The 18,417-nt window shown below is 41.4% G+C and overlaps 1 protein-coding gene across 5 annotated transcripts in view; it reads left to right on the forward strand.

Annotated features, from left to right (window-relative positions):
• Window positions 1–17,623, forward strand: part of zfhx3b (zinc finger homeobox 3b) — a 151,249-nt gene extending 133,626 nt beyond the window's left edge. For all 5 annotated transcript variants that reach the window (XM_082555310.1, XM_082555309.1, XM_082555313.1 and 2 more), the window contains exons 8-11: window positions 525–725; window positions 3,875–3,998; window positions 4,419–9,947; window positions 10,459–17,623. In XM_082555310.1, coding sequence (XP_082411436.1) covers window positions 525–725; window positions 3,875–3,998; window positions 4,419–9,947; window positions 10,459–12,203 — 7,599 coding nt within the window. In that variant the 3' untranslated portion in view covers window positions 12,204–17,623. The remainder of the gene's footprint in view (window positions 1–524; window positions 726–3,874; window positions 3,999–4,418; window positions 9,948–10,458) is intronic.
• The last annotated feature ends 794 nt before the right edge of the window (window positions 17,624–18,417 follow it).

Below are 18,417 nucleotides of genomic sequence, written 5' to 3' on the forward strand. Positions count from 1 at the left end.
TCATAAAACTATTTTCCAGACTTTGAATTAGAGGTTTCTTGCTAAAGGTTATATCATCCTTAATTACCAAGCCCTCATTAAAAGTCTAAAACTTGCACATCATTTTTAAAAAAAGTACAAAAATATACTAATAATTTTCAGTTGGTTATCTCACCGACTTTTTTTATATTATGCAGAAATCTTCTTTTCAAATATACTCAAAATTATATTAGGCTTCCTGCTGCAGTTGCGCTGCTAATTGTGTATAAGGTGGAAAATCAATATAGTATTTGACAGATGAGAGCACTTTGAAGTGGGTGCCAGGACTCAGCGGTGCTTGGTATTACACACTTGTCTGTGATCAGAGGGATCTGCCTGCTTCAGGGAAGAGGCCCCCACTCTATCCCTGATCCACCGCTTCTCTTCAAGCAGGCCCACCATGATCAGTGCACCCATTTCACCCCATTAACTCTTTGTGGATCTGTGTTTCCTCTCCTCTCGCCTCCCCGTCTCTCTTCCTCTGTTCTGTCTTTACTTTCACCCAGATGTACCAGTGCCCGTACTGCAAGTTTACCAACACGGATCTGAATCGCCTCAGAATGCACGTGATGACACAGCACTCTGTCCAGCCCATGTTACGTTGCCCGTTGTGCCAGGACATGCTCAACAACAAGATCCACCTGCAGTTTCACCTCACACATCTCCACAGCGTGGCACCCGATTGCGTTGATAAGCTCATTGCCACAGTGAGTTCTGTATTCGGTGTATTTTGCATGTGGTTGGACACAGCAGGGTTTATTACCATGTCTCTCCTTATTTCTTTATTTTTATTATTTCTTTAATCTTTATTTTTCCAGGTATATTGAAATTGGCTTCTCTTTTGTTAGGGTGGCATTCATTAGCTTGACTGTAGGAGTATTTTTATTACTCTGGTCATTTAGCATTTAGCTCTGCCATAGCATTAGCATACAAATTTACTACAGCAGCTGAGAAAAATAAGTGGATGAAAAAAAATGTCCTTCCAACTTTCACAAGCTTTATTGCATGTATAGCACCTAGTTTTATTCCAGTTTTCTATCCACACAGACCAATCTCTCGGAGTGTTATTATCTCCAAATTCTTTTATACTTAGTGGTGAAGGCAAGAAAGCAACCGCTAATCAAAGCTCTAGGTCGAGAGTATTGCTACGTACTTATATTATGGCCAGTCAGGGGACAAGCAGTGTGTCAGGTGAAGGACTGTGGTAAGGATTCATTATTGTCGAAAAGAATAGCAACTCACTGCTAATGAATCCCCTTCCACTGAAATGCCTCTGTATCGGTGTCATTCTTGCCCTCACTGCTCTAAATTGCGAGCACTCAGTCAACACAAAGAATGCTGTTAATTGTGTAATGGCTACAGGCAATCCCATTGGCTTGCTGCAAATCATCAAACCTTTTAAGATGCATACTTTTCTTCTGTTTTTTTCTTTTCTTTTCTTCTTCATTGTCTTAATGTACCCATAATCAGAAAGGCTTTTCCAGCTCTCTTCTAATCAAAGTCATCTGGGGAGGGGAGCTTGTAATCGGTTTTTGTGTTTTTTAATCATTTCAAGATGAGCGGGTCTCTTAGCTCCCAGTTCATTTATTAGTTCACTGACATTATTGCCATGTCTATGATCACCTGCATGCCAGTCAAAACAAGGCCTTTTACAATTTGTGGTGAAACAAATGTGACACTGCTTAATCAAAATATAATGAACAGTCAAACCACTTCATGAAATTTTAATAAAACCAACTGAAATGTTGTTATTCACCACTAATCTGACTAAATTACAGCTTATGGAGTTCTTTTTTATTGTTGTTTTTGTTTTGTTTTGTTTTTTTAAATGCAAGTGTGCACTCTCAGTATTATCAGGGAAAGATTTGGCTGGTTTGTACCACGAGCCCTGAAATCTTTACCTGCCGCAGTGCACTGGTACTTACTTTTGTACCTATGCAAAAAAATGTCCTCGCATCTTTTAATGCTCATCAAGGAGAAATAAAATTTTATTATCCCCGTTTTTATGTAAATCACTGAGCAAACCTTTTTTCTCTTCTATCTTGTGAAGCTAAATAGCTTGCTGGACAATCAGCGAATAAAACATTGCTCTGTCTGCTGCCTAACCATCTTCATCTCCCATCCAGAAAGTAAATGGCAAGCACATTAGTATGGTAGACGGCAGTATTTATTTCTTTTATAGAGGTAGTAATGTACTGAACCACTACAAGAAGAGATAGAACAGAGGTAATATAACACACATTAAAGCCAGCACCTTTTTATAACTAGTGGATGCAGATAGAAAGGTACTTTATCTTTTTCACATGTCTACTGAGAGGAGCCTGATTAATTTTGAAATAGGTGACTTTTATTTCTTGCCAAGCATGCATAATGATGCATTCACTCTAACAACCTTCATCCATTCGTCCACTTATCGTCTTTCCTTTCCTTTCAGTTAATTTTCTTTCTTTTGCACGTCTGTAATGCTTTTCCCTGACATTCAGTGGATGGATGGATGGATGAATGGATGGATGGATAGATGTAAAGAGATGATAGATAGAAAACTATATGTATAATATATACATACTCCTCCAATCCTCCCTCTCTGATTTTATGTCTCATTTTCTGTCTGTGGAAGATAGGGGTAATGAAAATAATTGTGCTTCATTAATTTGGAGTCTGACTGGATGATAGCCATTTTGAACTATGTTTGGCAATTAGGCTGTCCAAATTAAAAGTGACCTTGGGATACTCTGCTCCTGCCTCTAATCGCCTAATGAAGCAGTTGTCTAGAAACAGTCAAATTTGTAATGTAAATTTTTTTAAGCGTTTCTATGCTGGTTGCACTAATTTTCTATGTTTCATTTTTAAGAAATAAAGAGGTAACACAAACAAAGACGGGAATGTGTGGATGTCTTCTGGTAAATGTGTGACCACAGTTGTCATATAGTGTTTGACTTTGGGATATAAAGGATTACACCAGACCTCAAAAATCCTGTTGCTTCAGGGCAGATTCTGCTCTATTTCGATCTCACCCAGAGGTTATATGACATGCTATGGTACTTTCGGTTGTGTTCTCACTGTTATTAGAGGAGTAATTAGAAAGCATACAGAATATGTTCTGTGTATAGACCAACATTTATACTTGGGGCCCAGCAATATGCAAGATCCCTTTCCTCTTTCGTGTCCCTTATGCAAGGCACCTTTAATTGGTATTACTTGAAAGAACTACCAATCAAAAGTCTTAATATAGAGGCAACGCAGAAGGAAAAATGGGAGAGGTGATGTAAACTGAAATGCAACTCGTAGACTGAAGATTATTGCTCTGCTTGTAAAGTTAATTGAAAAAAGGCTAACAAAGGTAGAGTCTTATTACTAAATTAAACTCTATGGAATATTGCTCACTGGTGACCTGTTTAATGAGAATGTTTAATGAAGTGTCAGGTTTGGGGGTGAAGAGGGGCAATCAGAGGGCGAAATATGAGCTAAGTTAGGGGAGAGCAGCAAGAATAAACAGATGTTGTGCAATCAGTTACTCACGATTGACCATAACCCTCTGAGACCAGGGGGAAGCTAGGTTCATCTTTCTACTTTATTAGTACGTACTGTGTTTTGTTAAGTAATTAGCAAACAAAAACACTAGTACTCAAGAAATCTATCTCATTTCTTGAGGGATGACACAAAAGTAGCCTTTCTTCTGTCATGGATATATGTGGGGGACTGGAGAATGTATATGTGAATATGTATGTATGTAAGTAGCTAAGTAACGTCTTTGTGTATCCTCTTGTTTGTGTCAGTATTCTTTCATGTAGTCGTTTAAACTAAGAGATGACATTACCTCACCTGTTTGCTCATTCCTTTACAATTGCTTTTCCAGGTGACGACAACTGAAGCACTACCAGCAAGCATGTTCATACCTGTGCCGAGTCCAGACAGAGAGCCACAGAGCACCCCTCATGCTACATCCAACTCTAACGCTGAAGATACAAAGAAGCAAGCTGGTTAGTATCTGTTTGTTAAAAGCTATGTGTTCTGTAGTGAGCATGTTAATGCACTTGGTGTATATTAATGAGATTCAGCTACATTCTACAACCTTATACCTGTGTAATAAATGAAGATTGTTGTTGTTGTTGTTGTGTATTTACACTTTGGAAAAGTCAGTATTTATTGCATAGGCTGGAAAAAATTGTTATTACTGAAGCATTTCACAATTTTGGCCTGCATTCACACCAACACATTATGAAAGATTGTTGGTGTTTGCAGATTTTGTAATTAGTCAGTGCTTGGCTTGTTTGTTTTTTTGGCACCTTTCCATGCCACTAACACACTGAATGTCCTTTATTGATATTACTGGAAAAATTCCACTCAGCAAATGTAGAATCTGATGAATGGCTATCTTCTCTTGACTTATTTATTCACAGATGCATCAGATGCTGATCCAGAAAAAGGGGTGTCACTCCCTACTGAAATAGCTGAAGCTCGCAAGTCACCTCTGGAAGATCAACAATCAGAACGGGAGGATGCCACAGGATTCCTGTGCTGGAAGAAAGGCTGTAATCAATTGTTCAAGACCTCTAACTCCCTACAAATGCACTTCAATGAGGTTCACAACAAAAGGCACCAGTTGCCTGTTTCAGATCGGCATGTCTACAAGTACCGCTGCAACCAGTGTAGTCTGGCCTTCAAGACTGTGGAGAAATTACAACTCCATTCACAATATCATGTGATCAGGGCAGCCACCATGTGCTGTCTTTGCCAGCGAAGCTTCAGAACACTACAGGCGCTGAAGAAGCATTTAGAAACCAGCCACCTGGAACTGAGTGAAGCTGACATCCAGCAGCTGTATGGGGGATTATTGATGAATGGTGACATTATGGCAATGGGTGATCCAAGCCTTGGTGAAGAACATGGAAGTCTGGGAGAGGATGACAAAGATGGAGATGAAAGTGATCCAGAGGAAAAACAAAGCCCGACAGGCAGTGACTCTGGCTCACTGCAGGAAGATTCTGGATCTGAACCTAAACGTGCATTGCCATTCAGAAAGGGCCCAAACTTTACGATGGAGAAATTCCTGGATCCATCTCGTCCTTTTAAATGCACTGTATGCAAAGAGTCTTTTACACAGAAGAACATCCTTCTGGTTCATTACAACTCTGTCTCCCACCTACACAAGGTGAAGAGGGCTCTTCAGGAGTCTACTACTGGTCAACCTGAGCCTACCAGCAGCCCTGACAACAAGCCATTCAAGTGCAGCACTTGTAATGTGGCATATAGCCAGAGTTCAACTTTGGAAATCCACATGCGCTCTGTTCTACACCAGACCAAAGCTAGGGCAGCCAAACTTGAGGCAGCAGGGGGGATCACTAGCTCTGCAAGCGCAACTGGTTTAAGCAGTGGAGGATCCGGCATGAGCACATCAACATCAAGTCCAAGCCCAGCCAGCAACTCAAACACTAGCTCCACCAACCACAGCTCTTCTGGGAGTCAGGCAGCCCAGAATATTCTAGGAGGAAACCACACAAGCCAGACTCACAACACTGAAAACCAGGGGAATTCCTCGGTGAGCTGCCACTCCTCACCATCTGAGAACCACGAAGTGAAAAAGTCCAAATTTTCAGACATTCTCTCTGCAAGGGGGCAACAGCAACAGCAACAGCTTCAGCAGCAACAGCAATTGGCTCAGGCTCAAGCCCAAGCTCAAGCACAGCTTCAACAAGAGCTCCAGCAGCAAGCTGCTCTTCTACAGTCGCAGCTATTCAACCCAGCACTTCTGCAGCACTTCCCAATGACAACTGATGCACTTCTGCCTCTGCAGCAGCAGCAGTTGCTGTTTCCTTTCTACATCCCTGGAGCAGAATTTCAGCTAAATCCTGAGATCAGCATCAGCAGCTCAGCACTTGGCTTAACTGGATCCCCCAGCTCTTTGCTTGAAGATCTTAAAAACTCAGCCCAACAGAGTTGCTTGCAGCAGCAATTGATGCACCACCACCTTCAGCAGCAACAGCAGCAGCAACAACAGCAACAACAACAGCAGCAACAGCAGCAGCAGCAACAACAATCACACTTGCAGGTTCAGAGCCAAATGGCGTTGCTGCAACAGAGTGCATCACTCCTCCAACAAGCTGAATTAAAGCAGAAACCTCCCTCCTCTCAGAATGACAAGGACAGAGAAATACAAAGGGAGAGGCATGCAAGCGAAAAAAATGGGGACTATGTAAATAAGGATTCTGCAGACAGCAGGCCAAAAGAAAGGGAGAGTCAGCATATTTCAATAAACATAAACCATGATACTGGCTTGCCTCCACCAAGGATTGCTTCAGATGCTCGAGGAAATGCAACTAAAGCCCTGCTGGAAAATTTTGGGTTTGAGTTAGTAATTCAGTACAATGAAAATAAACAGAAAGCTCAGAAAAAGACAGCTGGACCTACTGGATCAAGTGGTCCAGGTGGAATAACAAGAGTCATAGATCCCATTGGGGGATTGGAGAAGCTGGAATGTGAAGCCTGTGGCAAGCTGTTTTCAAACATACTGATTCTGAAGAGTCACCAGGAGCATATCCACCAGGCTTTCTTTCCATTCCGATCCCTTGAGAGGTTTGCCAAGGAATACAGAGAACATTATGATAAGCTCTACCCACTGAGACCGCCTACACCAGAGGCTGCTCCAGCTCCACCACCTCCCCCTCCTCCACCCCCACCTCCTCCTCCACCCCAAAGAGCTCCCACCCCAAATATACCTGTGTCTAATGCCTCACTCACACCTCCAACCGTGCCACCTCCACAGGCACCAGTTCCAATGACACAAATACCCATGCCAATGGATTTGCCGCTCTTCTCCCCACTTATGATGCAGCCCATGTCTCTTCAGTCCCTGCCTACTCAGTTGCCTCCCCAGTTGCCGTCTGTTGAGCCAAGCCTGGCCTCAGACCTGGCCCAACTCTACCAACAGCAACTGACACCAGCCATGCTGCAGCAGAACAAGAGACCACGGACACGCATCACCGACGACCAGCTTAGGGTCCTACGACAGTACTTTGATATCAACAATTCACCAAATGAGGACCAGATCAAAGAGATGGCAGACAAGTCAGGGCTTCCACAAAAAGTGATAAAGCACTGGTTCAGAAACACCCTTTTCAAAGAAAGGCAGCGCAATAAAGACTCGCCTTACAATTTCAACAATCCACCAACAACAACTCTGGAAGACACTAAAATTGATTCCAAACCTCCTTCTCCTGAACCTCAGAAACACGAATACTATGGAAGCAAGAGATCATCCAGGACTAGGTTTACTGACTACCAGCTAAGAGTTCTGCAAGATTTCTTTGATGCCAATGCTTATCCTAAAGATGATGAATTTGAACAGCTCTCAAACCTTTTGAGCCTCCCCACCCGTGTTATTGTTGTGTGGTTCCAAAATGCGCGTCAGAAAGCAAGGAAGAATTATGAAAATCAAGGTGATGGAGGGAAAGATGGTGAAAGAAGAGAACTGTCAAACGACCGATACATTCGCACATCTAACCTGAACTACCAGTGCAAGAAATGTAGTCTCGTTTTCCAGCGTATATTTGATCTAATAAAACACCAAAAGAAGCTGTGTTACAAAGATGAAGATGAGGATGGACAGTATGACAGCCAAAATGAGGATTCAATGGATTTTTCCCATGAATGTTACACTCCCTCTGGGTCTTCCTGTCACACCCCAATGCCCTCCTCTTCGAGTCTCTGCCCACTTCCACCCACGACTTCAGCATTCTCACACCTCCCTTCCACCGAGAAAGAGGAGGCATCACCAGCAACCACCTCAAACCTCTATGATGAGAAGCCCAAGCAGTTACCAGAAATAACCGCTGATCCGCGAGAAAACCAAACCTCCATTAAGCAGGAAATTGTGCACCAACCTCAATCTGAGGTACAACACCAGAGACCACAGAGAGAAGAGAAGATCCAAAATGTTTCTAAGCCCTCCAAGCATTCAACTCCTTCCTTTTCTCAGCAGCAACAGCAGAGTGGTCTGTCAGCCTCACAGACAAGCCAGCCTTCATCACAAAGCTCTCACATGGGCCTCAATCCACACTTGACCTCTGCCACACAACAACTGGCACAGCAGATGATCCCATACCAGTGTGAGCAGTGCAAAATTGGCTTCCCCTCCTTTGAGCACTGGCAGGAACACCAGCAATTACACTTCCTTTCTGTGCAAAATCAATTCATCCACCCGCAGTTCCTCGACCGTCCAATTGACATGTCTTTCATGCTTTTTGATCCTAGCAATCCTCTCCTGGCAACCCAGCTAATCTCTGGGATGCCACAAATTCCAAGCAGCTCTGCCACCTCTCCGTCCACCCCAACCTCCACTATGAACTCCCTGAAAAGGAAGTTAGAGGAGAAAGCTAGCACTAGTCCAGGAGAAAACGATAGCACAAATAGTGGAGAAGAGCCACAGCGAGACAAGAGGCTTAGAACCACCATCACACCTGAACAGCTAGAGATCTTATATCAGAAGTATTTATTAGATTCTAATCCTACGCGTAAAATGCTTGACCACATTGCTGTTGAGGTGGGTTTGAAAAAGAGAGTTGTGCAAGTGTGGTTCCAGAATACCAGAGCCAGAGAGAGAAAAGGCCAGTTTAGAGCTGTTGGGCCAGCCCAAGCTCATCGTAGGTGTCCTTTTTGTCGAGCTCTTTTTAAAGCAAAGACTGCCCTTGAAGCACACATTCGCTCTCGTCACTGGCATGAAGCCAAACGTGCTGGATATAATTTAACTCTCAGCGGTATGTTACCTGAGCAGGAGAACATGCAAATAAAAATGGATGTTCTTGATACATCAGGTTACTCCCAGCTACCCCCTACTACAAACAGTGATGGACAAAGCTCCTCCATGTCACCCATGAACAAAGGCTTGGACTTGTCTCCAAGGGGTCTACTGAGCCCTTCGTCCATCAAAGTTGAAGGAATGGAAGACTTTGAGAGTGCCACAATGTCCTCTATGAACCTGAACTTTGATCAGAGCAAACTCGATAATGATGACTGCTCTTCTGTGAATACAGCCATTACAGACACAACCACAGGTGATGAGGCTAATGCTGATAATGACAGTGCTGATGCAAAGCACAGCCAAAATAGTGGCGATTACCTGTCTAAGTCTGGGGGCACAGCTCCCATCCTTGAAAATGATGACCAGATGTCCTCGGGACTAGTGAGCCCTGCAACAAGCTATTATGCTAAGGACTATGAAAATGAACATATGATTGACCACAGTGAGACGTCCAGTCTGGCTGACCCCTGCTCACCAAGTCCTGGAGCCTCTGGTAGCAGGAGCCTTGAAGGTGGAGATAGACCTGGCCAAAAGCGCTTCCGAACCCAGATGACTAACCTCCAGCTGAAAGTGTTAAAATCCTGTTTTAACGACTACAGGACACCTACCATGCTGGAATGCGAGGTACTTGGCAATGATATTGGACTTCCAAAGAGAGTGGTTCAGGTGTGGTTTCAAAATGCTCGCGCGAAGGAGAAAAAGGCAAAGCTCAATATGGCCAAGCACTTCGGAATAAATCAGACGTCTTACGAGGGGCCGAAGACTGAGTGCACTTTGTGTGGTGTTAAATATAGCGCTCGCCTCTCTGTTCGCGATCACATTTTCTCCCAGCAACACATCTCTAAGGTGAAGGATACTATTGGCAGCCAGATCGATAAAGAGAAAGAGTACTTTGACCCAGCTACTGTCCGCCAACTTATGGCCCAGCAAGAAATGGACCGCATTAAGAAGGCCAATGAAGTTTTAGGATTGGCGCAGCAACAGGCCATGCAGCAGCAGGGGATGTTTGATAACCCTGCAATGCAGGCTTTAAATCTCCAGTCGGCCTATCCAAACCTGCAAGGTATCCCACCTGTCCTTTTACCAGGGGTTGGCAGCCCCTCTCTTCCCAGCTTTAACTCATCTAATTCAGGTACGTCACTATTTGGCATTTTTTCACTACTAACATTTCAGGTTTAGAGTTGCAGATGGGTTTTCTCAACTAAACTAGTTTAATAAATGATCATCCATTGCTACAGGAAGTACTGTGTATTTCCAGGCATCAGATCTAACTATGAATCCATCTGCCACATATATTCATTAACACTGATGCAAATATAGCTGACATAATTTAATGACCTTTGCCATTGTTGCTATTGTTGTGCTATTATGTACCCAACCTGTCTCAAATGCTAACACTTAAGCTTTAGACCAGAAAATACCACAAAGTACAAGGCTTTGATTTTGTGATATTTGTAGTCATTTCACAAAGCTTTTTATGATTCACATAAAAATAATCGTTTGCCTCTTTTGTATCACCTTTCAGTATTGTTTAATTAATTAGTTTTGTTACAGCTGAATAATCTTTTAAAAAGGCACTGCACTACCATGAAATGAAAACCTATTAAGTCTTATTTTCTTGTCTGTATTTGACACATTTGCAGCTTTAACTCCTCCAAAACCTTCAAACCTCCTGAACATGCCTGGTGCCAGTGTTCCCTCACCTAGCCTCCCCACGTCTGGATTGCCCAACAAGCCTCCCTCCTCATCGTCTCTCACCGCATCCAGCCCAGCCCAGACCAACACGTCTACTTCCCACTCAAACTCCACCTCCAATTCCACGTCCTCAACCAGTCAGTCGCGACCTGAACCCCCCAAAGAACGAGATGCTGAGAGAGTAAAAGAGAAGGAGAAGGCCAAGGAAAAGACAGAGAAGCCCTCAACTCCATCATCAACTGGAAGCACCCCCGCCCCTTCCACTTCTGCTGCCAGCGCCAAAAAGGAGAAACCTGAAACAGCTGTTCCTGCCACTTCTATGCCCACACCTGGAATGGAGTATGTGGTAGATCCTGCCCAGCTTCAGGCCCTCCAGGCTGCTTTGGCATCAGATCCCACAGCTCTCCTCACAAACCAGTTTCTACCCTACTTCATGCCTGGCTTTTCCCCATATTATACCCCTCAGATTCCTGGGGCTCTACAAGGGGGCTACCTGCAACCAATGTATGGTATGGAAAGTCTCTTCCCTTACAACCCAGCATTGTCACAAGCACTGATGGGCCTGTCTCCAGGGTCCCTACTGCAGCATTACCAGCAATATCAGCAGAGCTTGCAGGAGGCACTACAGCAGCAGCAGCGGCAGCTTCAGCAGATCCAGCAACCCAAGGCGAGCCAAACTTCAGTTCCCCCTCAAACCTTGGGGGATCGCAAAGATTCTGCCAAAGATCCAGCGAAATCAGAGGAGCAAAAGGGCAATCCACAAAGTGAACCTCCCACTTCCTCCTCGTCCTCCTCCTCCTCGTCCTCCTCCTCCTCTTCTCATACTACAGTACCCTCCGAGCAGAATGAGATGGATGGCAAACCTGTGGACACCCATCTAGACCAGTATATCGTCCCCAAGGTGCAGTATAAACTGGCATGCCGCAAGTGTCAAGCTGTTTTCACCAAGGAAGAAGCGGCTATTACCCACCTTAAATCGAACTGCTTTTTCGGTCAGTCTGTGGCAAACCTGCAAGAGATGTTGCTGCGTGTCCCCGGTGGCGTAGGTGTAGGGGCTGGAAGTCTCTATGACTGCCTGGCTTGTGACACTACGTTGGATGGGGAGAAAGCACTCAGTCAACACCTGGAATCGGCATTGCACAAACACAGAACAATCAAGAGATCGGTCAGAAATGCCAAAGAGCACGCTACTAGTTTATTACCTCACTCTTCAGCCTGCTTCCCCAATCCTAACACCGCATCTACCTCGCAGTCTGCCACTCATCCCATCAGCAGCCCTCCTCCCCCGCCAACAACATCAGCCACCATGCCATCTTCTGCTGTCTCCTCATCTTTGTGCTCCTCCTCTACTACCCAACTCAACACCACAGCTGCCGGAAAACCCTGGCCCCAGGCCCCTTTCCCCAGAGCTTTAGCTGGGAAGCCCAATGCTAGTCCCTCCTCTTCTTCCTCCTCTTTTCCTCCAGTGTCCTCACCTTCAACGGTTACCTCAAGTTCATTGAGCACCTCAGGAGTTCAGACCTCGATACCAACAGACGTCTTTACCGACGAGTCTGACTCTGACAGCAGTCAGAAGTCAGCAAACAGGCTGGGCAGGACGGCGGAGGAGCCGCAGCAGCCTGGCTTTGTCAAAGACAGTAATAGTTGTAGTAGTAATCTTGCTAGTGTAGGAACAGACTCCATCAGATTGTAAAAGAGCTTTCAGTGATGGACGATATTTAAAAAAAACTCCCTAAAAGACAAAAAAAAAAATCCAAAAATTAAAAAAACCCATAAAAAGCAGCAATGTTAAAAATACATTAAAAGTATACAAACCAATTTCAGAAAAAGATGTGTAAAGACTAACTGCAATTCCAAAGCTTGTAACCAAAAATTTTAATGTTAGTGGATTGTTTTCCCATATCAACATGCTGGTTTTCATTTTTGTATTTCTTTGTTTTTCTTTTTTTTTTGTTTTAACTCAACCGAAACGCACCGATCAGCCACAACATTAAAACCACCTGCATTAAATTGTGTATGCCCCATTGTGCCAGCAAAATAGTTTATGACCCATCAGGGCATGGACACTTGACCCTTCGGTGTGTCCCGTGGTTTCTGGTACTGGGATGTCGGCTGCAGACTGGGATTGCGTTGAGGTTGGGGAGGTTGAAGGCCAGGTTAACGCCTTAGGTTCTTTGTCGTGTTCCTTAATCCTGCTGTGCGGTTGGTCAAAATACCATCCGCATGAATGCCAAGGTTTCCCAGCATCACACTGTAACGAGGTGAACAATTTCTTTTTTTTAATCAGCTGTCAGTGTTTTTAATGTCGTGGCTAATCTGTGTACAGGCATACTAATATGTGAGAACAGAAAAAGATCGCTGCAGTTACGTTTTGGGTAATGGTGGAGGAATGCTGTACTGTATGGCAATGGACTGCCTCAAAGTTGACAGATGGCCCAAGAACCCTTTTGAAGAAATGCAAGTCAACGAGCTGTCCCTTTGTTTTGTAATAATTTCTACTTAATAGCACAGCCACAAAAAGCCAGTATGTACTGTATGGGAGAATAGTCTATCAGTTTTCTTGCTATTTAAGCATTCAGATACCAATGGCTTGCAAAAGTGAAAGAATAATGTAATGTCTATTTTATTCTCAGGTCAACAGCTCACAGATGTTTTTCTGTTACAGAAATTCATGTTTTCACCTTGTGTTTCCAACAGGAGATGAGCATTATTATTGTTTTCTTTCTGAACTTGATTTACTAATAGAAAGTTTAAGTTGAATTAAATTTTGATAAGGCATTGTTTCTGGGCATTCAAATAGGGTCAAACGATTTGCTGATTTCAATATCAGAAATCCTTTCAAAGTGGGGAAGTTACAGTCCCGATGATCCCATACAAGGAAAGCATTGCAGACGTGATAACGGGCGATGAATAGTTTTAATTAAAAAAGAAAAAAGAAAAAAAAGAATCAGCCTTCTGTATTTATGATAGATACAAGCATTTTTGGTGTTAAGTAGAATGTTGCATTGGAAACGAATTTAAACAGTATGGTAGGTTGGAGGAAAAAAAAACCTTTATGTACATTTAGCTTTTGTATTGTCCAATTTTATGACACTTCATTTGATGTTGTCTTGGTCATTCCGATAGTCTAGATTATGGACAGGTAATTTATCGAAACTTTATTTCTGTCTTATTCTTAACTTCTTGGGAAACATGAACCCAAATGCCCCTCCTGACAAGGCAGGATCCTCTTTTAGCATTATTTAAATTTTATGATTTGGTTGGTATTGCTCTAACCAAAATGAAAAAGATAATGGGTGAAATATTGAAAGTTTTATTTAATTTAATTTTTGTGTTACCTTTGTGCACTTATCACTGTCTGACTCCTATTTTTCACTCTTCGTTTTCCTCTCTCGGCACTTATTTTTCTCTCTCGCTCTCCTGTGTTTGTAGATATGTATACAAAGCAGGTCTTTTGTTCTTCATGTAGTGTGGCTACGGTCTTTTTTTTTCTTTTTTTTTTTACCTTTTTTTTGTCATAAGTGAAAATGAAAAAAGAATACTAATAATAATTCTCACGCTTTAAGACAAAAAGAAAATCCAAAGACTAAACACTTTCACCATTGGTGCATAAAGATGAGAAAAGAGGGTTCTTTATACTTGAGAATTTGTTGCTGTTTTTAGAGGAAAGAAACAAAGTTTTAAAAGATAAAGGAGTACGCATCAGAGTTGCCGATTTTGCTTCTTTGCAAGCAAACAGGTGGCTTTTTTACGTAAATACCAAAAACCAAAAAGGGCCCTTGTCCTTGCATTGTGGAGTAGCACCGTTACAGAGCCATTGCAGTTTGTAAGATAGAGGTTATTAATCTTTGTTTGACTTTTGTCACATTCAAATGTCAATTTTTTTAAGAAAATGTATAAGGTCTGGTCTTCAAGGACATACGTTTTGCTGCTAATGTAGAATTTTGAGGAAAAAAAAAAAGAGTACCTAGATGCATGCTCATTTTGCTTTTGGCTAAGCTTTAAAACAAACAATAAACCAATTTCTTGCCTCTGCAACACCTTTTTTTTTTCTTGTTGCAAAAACGGAACTTTGAAGACTGTGAATATATGTTCCAAAGGACATTTTGCCGATTTTCTTTTTTTTTTTGAATAGACCAATGTTTAAAGCCAATGATCTATAACGTTTGTAAAGAACAGTGCATTCCAAATATCACAATGGATTTTTCTTAAGCAAGGACTGATCCTGTTTCATTTGATTGCTTTTAATTGTCACAATCTATTTTTTCCTCCTTTTTGAAGTGACTGTAAACTGTTGTGTACATTTTTTGCATCATTGGTTGCTGAAGAAAGCGACCCCCATATGTCATTTTGTGCTGGCATGGAACGTTGCTGAAAATCCCTCCATCCAGTCAAGGTTGTTGCTCACTTGTTAAGCAAGTAATAGTGGTTACCAAAAAATGTATATAATACATCTGGTACTGATGCGTCTCATAGGTTTAGTAACATTTATACCAGTCGACCTACAACTAGTCTCAGAGGGGAATAACGGCCGTTTTGCTGAGGTGCTGTCGCTCAGTCACTTGTTGCATGTGTCTGCAGGGTGCCACTTCCACACATAGATTACAGGTAGAGACATCTTCATTCCAAAGCATTATGTCTGGAAAAAGTAGGAGGTTATTTTTGAAGATGTCTCTTGTTTTCAAATTGTTAGGATGCTTTCATGTCCAAAGAAGTCACTTACTTCGTTTTGTTGCAATGGAAATGGATGTGCGTAGGTACCACGCCCTTCTCCCTTATGATATCATCATTTTAATTTGTCTTTTTTTTTTTTTTAAACCAAAACCAAGACATATTTAAATTTGTGGAGAACTACTTTTTTGGCCACTATTGTATAGTCAATATATTTTGCCCTAATGACTAAAAAGGCACAATCTCAAAGGTGTTTAAAAATGCTACATCTTGTAGAGAAATGGTATTTGGTGTTAATACTACAGCATGCTGTTGAAAGTCAGTAGATCTGGTCTGCAAGCTTGCTACGTCTCAAGTCCAGTTCCCTGAAATACTGTTCACTTGTGCTTTCTCGTGTTGAAAAAAACCCCAATCCTTAAGTTGTACAGTTTTTCCTCAAAATATGTTTGCTTTATTTTATTTTTTAGATAATCTCAGACATGTATTATTTTCTTAGAAGTATTTTATTTTATTTTCCGTGTATTACTTTTTATCATAAATTAACACTAGCTTTAAATTGAATTGCTGAAATTGAGAGACAAAAACGAAAATTATGACCTGGCCACTTTATATTCATTGTCTCAATGATACTTTTTGCTTTTTTTTTTTCCCAAAGTGTAATCTTTTGGGCTCTTTTGTGGAAGACACAGTTGAGGTCTTCACATTAGATTCAGCCAGCATGTACTCTGTATGGGTTTGTGTGTTTATGTAAGTGTGCGTTGTACGTTTGTGCGCGTGTATGTGCGTGCGTGTCATAAGAGCCAGCATCAATTCAATTTTTTTTTCTTCTTTGCCTTTAATTATTATTATTTTTTGGTTGTATGTTACTCACCAAAACAAGCTGAACCACGAAGCTGGATTGTGAATAACTGAAATTCAGAAAATCTAATTTAAAAGATAACGATTGGAAATGAGAACGATGATACCGAAGCACTGAGCAGTTTTTACTTTGATTGAATATATGAATGTGGCCAAAGCTTTATGCAGTTGAAACACAAAGGAAAAAAAAACGTGCCCCGGATAAGTGTATATTTTATTGCGGCACACAATGCTATTGTGGATACAGGGATCCACCTCCTTACATTTGGGATACTTGATTTTAATGGACAATTACAAGAGAGGGATAAAGACAAGGTCTTGCTGTAGAGGTCATCTTTTGCCCACTGTGAAAACGAAAGTGTACCTGTATACAGATATAGATATATTTAAAACCAAGACATCAACTGTTTGTTTTCTTTTATTTGTTTGTTTGTTTTTTGAGATGAAGAAGGAATAAAAAGAAATGATAAAGGACTCTGGGAAGCTTTGGAGATCTTGTTAGGAGGACAAGAGAGGCTCTGGGCACACAAAACTGGGCATGGGAGCCAAAGCCAGGCTCAAAACAGCTTTAAAAACCACCTCCTTATTTGATTACTGACAACTCTGTAATGCGAATGGACTCTGGAACCAATGGACGTGTGTCATACACAGAGGAAAGTCTTTAGAGGAAACTGAACTTAAGTGGCTCCAGCTGCCTCTTTCTCCTTTCTGTCTGTCCTTTATTTCTCCAGCTCTGCCTCCGCTTCTGCTCTTTGATGGACATTTTCCAAATTTCAGGACAGGATGGACAGAGATGCTTGCTTCATATCTTCCAGTTCATGTTGCTACCCGTTTCATTTCCTCGTGCTTGTCTGCAGTTGACAAGTAAAGCTCTCCAGTCAAATGGCGGCTCACCCCTCTCTCTGTTGGTTACATTATCTAAACAGAGAAATTAACAACACAGAGAGGGGATGGGTTCTCAAAGCTGTCATTCTTAAAGAGGCAGTTACACTAAGAAAAAGAAAAAAAAAAAGCATATTAACCAAAATTAACAACCAAACTAACAACCAAACAACCATTTGCTCCAACTTCAAAGATGAACTGTTACTTGGAGCTCTCTGTTCCTTTTGTGACTTCTGGTGCCACAATGTTTTTTTATCCTTTTATTTTTTTTTTCTTTTTTGTTTGTTTTTTTATTTTTGTTTCCTTGAATTACTCCTCCTTCGAGCCTCATAAGCATGGCTCTGTGGCTCCAGGCAGCCCATCTGAGGGTAGAAAAAAACAGCCTTGCAATGTACAAAAAAGAGCAAGTTAAACCAAAAATGTTGTTCTTGATGTCTTTTCTATACTGTAGTCTTGTTAGCTTTTTTGTTACTGTAATTATATGAAGATTTCCAAACTGTACCAAATTACATGGAAACTAACATACATACAACCACATGGAACTTCAGACTTTTAAAGAAACTTTTGTCACAAAAACTTGTTGTCCTAGTTAAGTTGATTGTAGATGGTAATTGAATATACTCCTTTGAAAATATTTCATCAAGTATGTTTCTTGCTCATTGTGATACATTAAAAAAGTATGAGCATAAAAACGCACTCGTTTGGTCTCCTTTCTGATTGTTGTGGGGTTTGATTGCTTTGCTTTCAGCGGACTGCTGTTCGGCAGACCTCGGCACAAGGTTGCAAACGATTTTCATTTTCTCTTGTGTACTGAAAAGATTTATGCATCCCTTAAAATACAGATTTTTTGTTGTTTAAGAGACCATATGGATTAGATATTTGTATGAATTTCATTAAAACATAATCATCTCCTTTTGATCCCTTTTACACCAAACGACCAAAGTTTCAGTTATTTCAATAACTGTGTGTGCGTGTGGGTGGATGTTACTGATTTAAAAGTGCCATCTAACCCTAAAGGATAAATCCACAAAAAAATCCCAAACATTAGGAGAAATGAACTTCAAATGCAAAATTTATACAATACTGAGAGACAGGAGTATTCTGCAGTAGCTGGAGAGTCTTTCATAGTATTTTTCTTTTTGTGACCTTTGTACCATATTTGTGCTCTTAGCAAACTAATAGACACTCAATGAATCAAACCAGAAACAAAGGACTGCCCAATATATTTACTGAAGAAGCCTTTTGTTTTTTACATGTTGTATTCTGTTTATTATTGTACTATTACCATAGGGTCTTTACCTTACAATGCAGCTTTAAGCGGCTGTTGTGATTTGGCGCCATATAAATAGAACTGAATTTACAGACCTTGACCAGCAACAAAAGAACCTCAAATGTATTCTCATATTCATATTTGCAGTAATGAGCATCATCAAAAAGAGTTAACGATTAATATTTCTGTTCAGCCACTCATTCACAATTTATATAGTGCCAAATCA

This window comes from Aulonocara stuartgranti (assembly GCF_965226115.1).
Source record: "Aulonocara stuartgranti genome assembly, chromosome: 1".
Lineage (NCBI taxonomy): Eukaryota > Metazoa > Chordata > Actinopteri > Cichliformes > Cichlidae > Aulonocara > Aulonocara stuartgranti.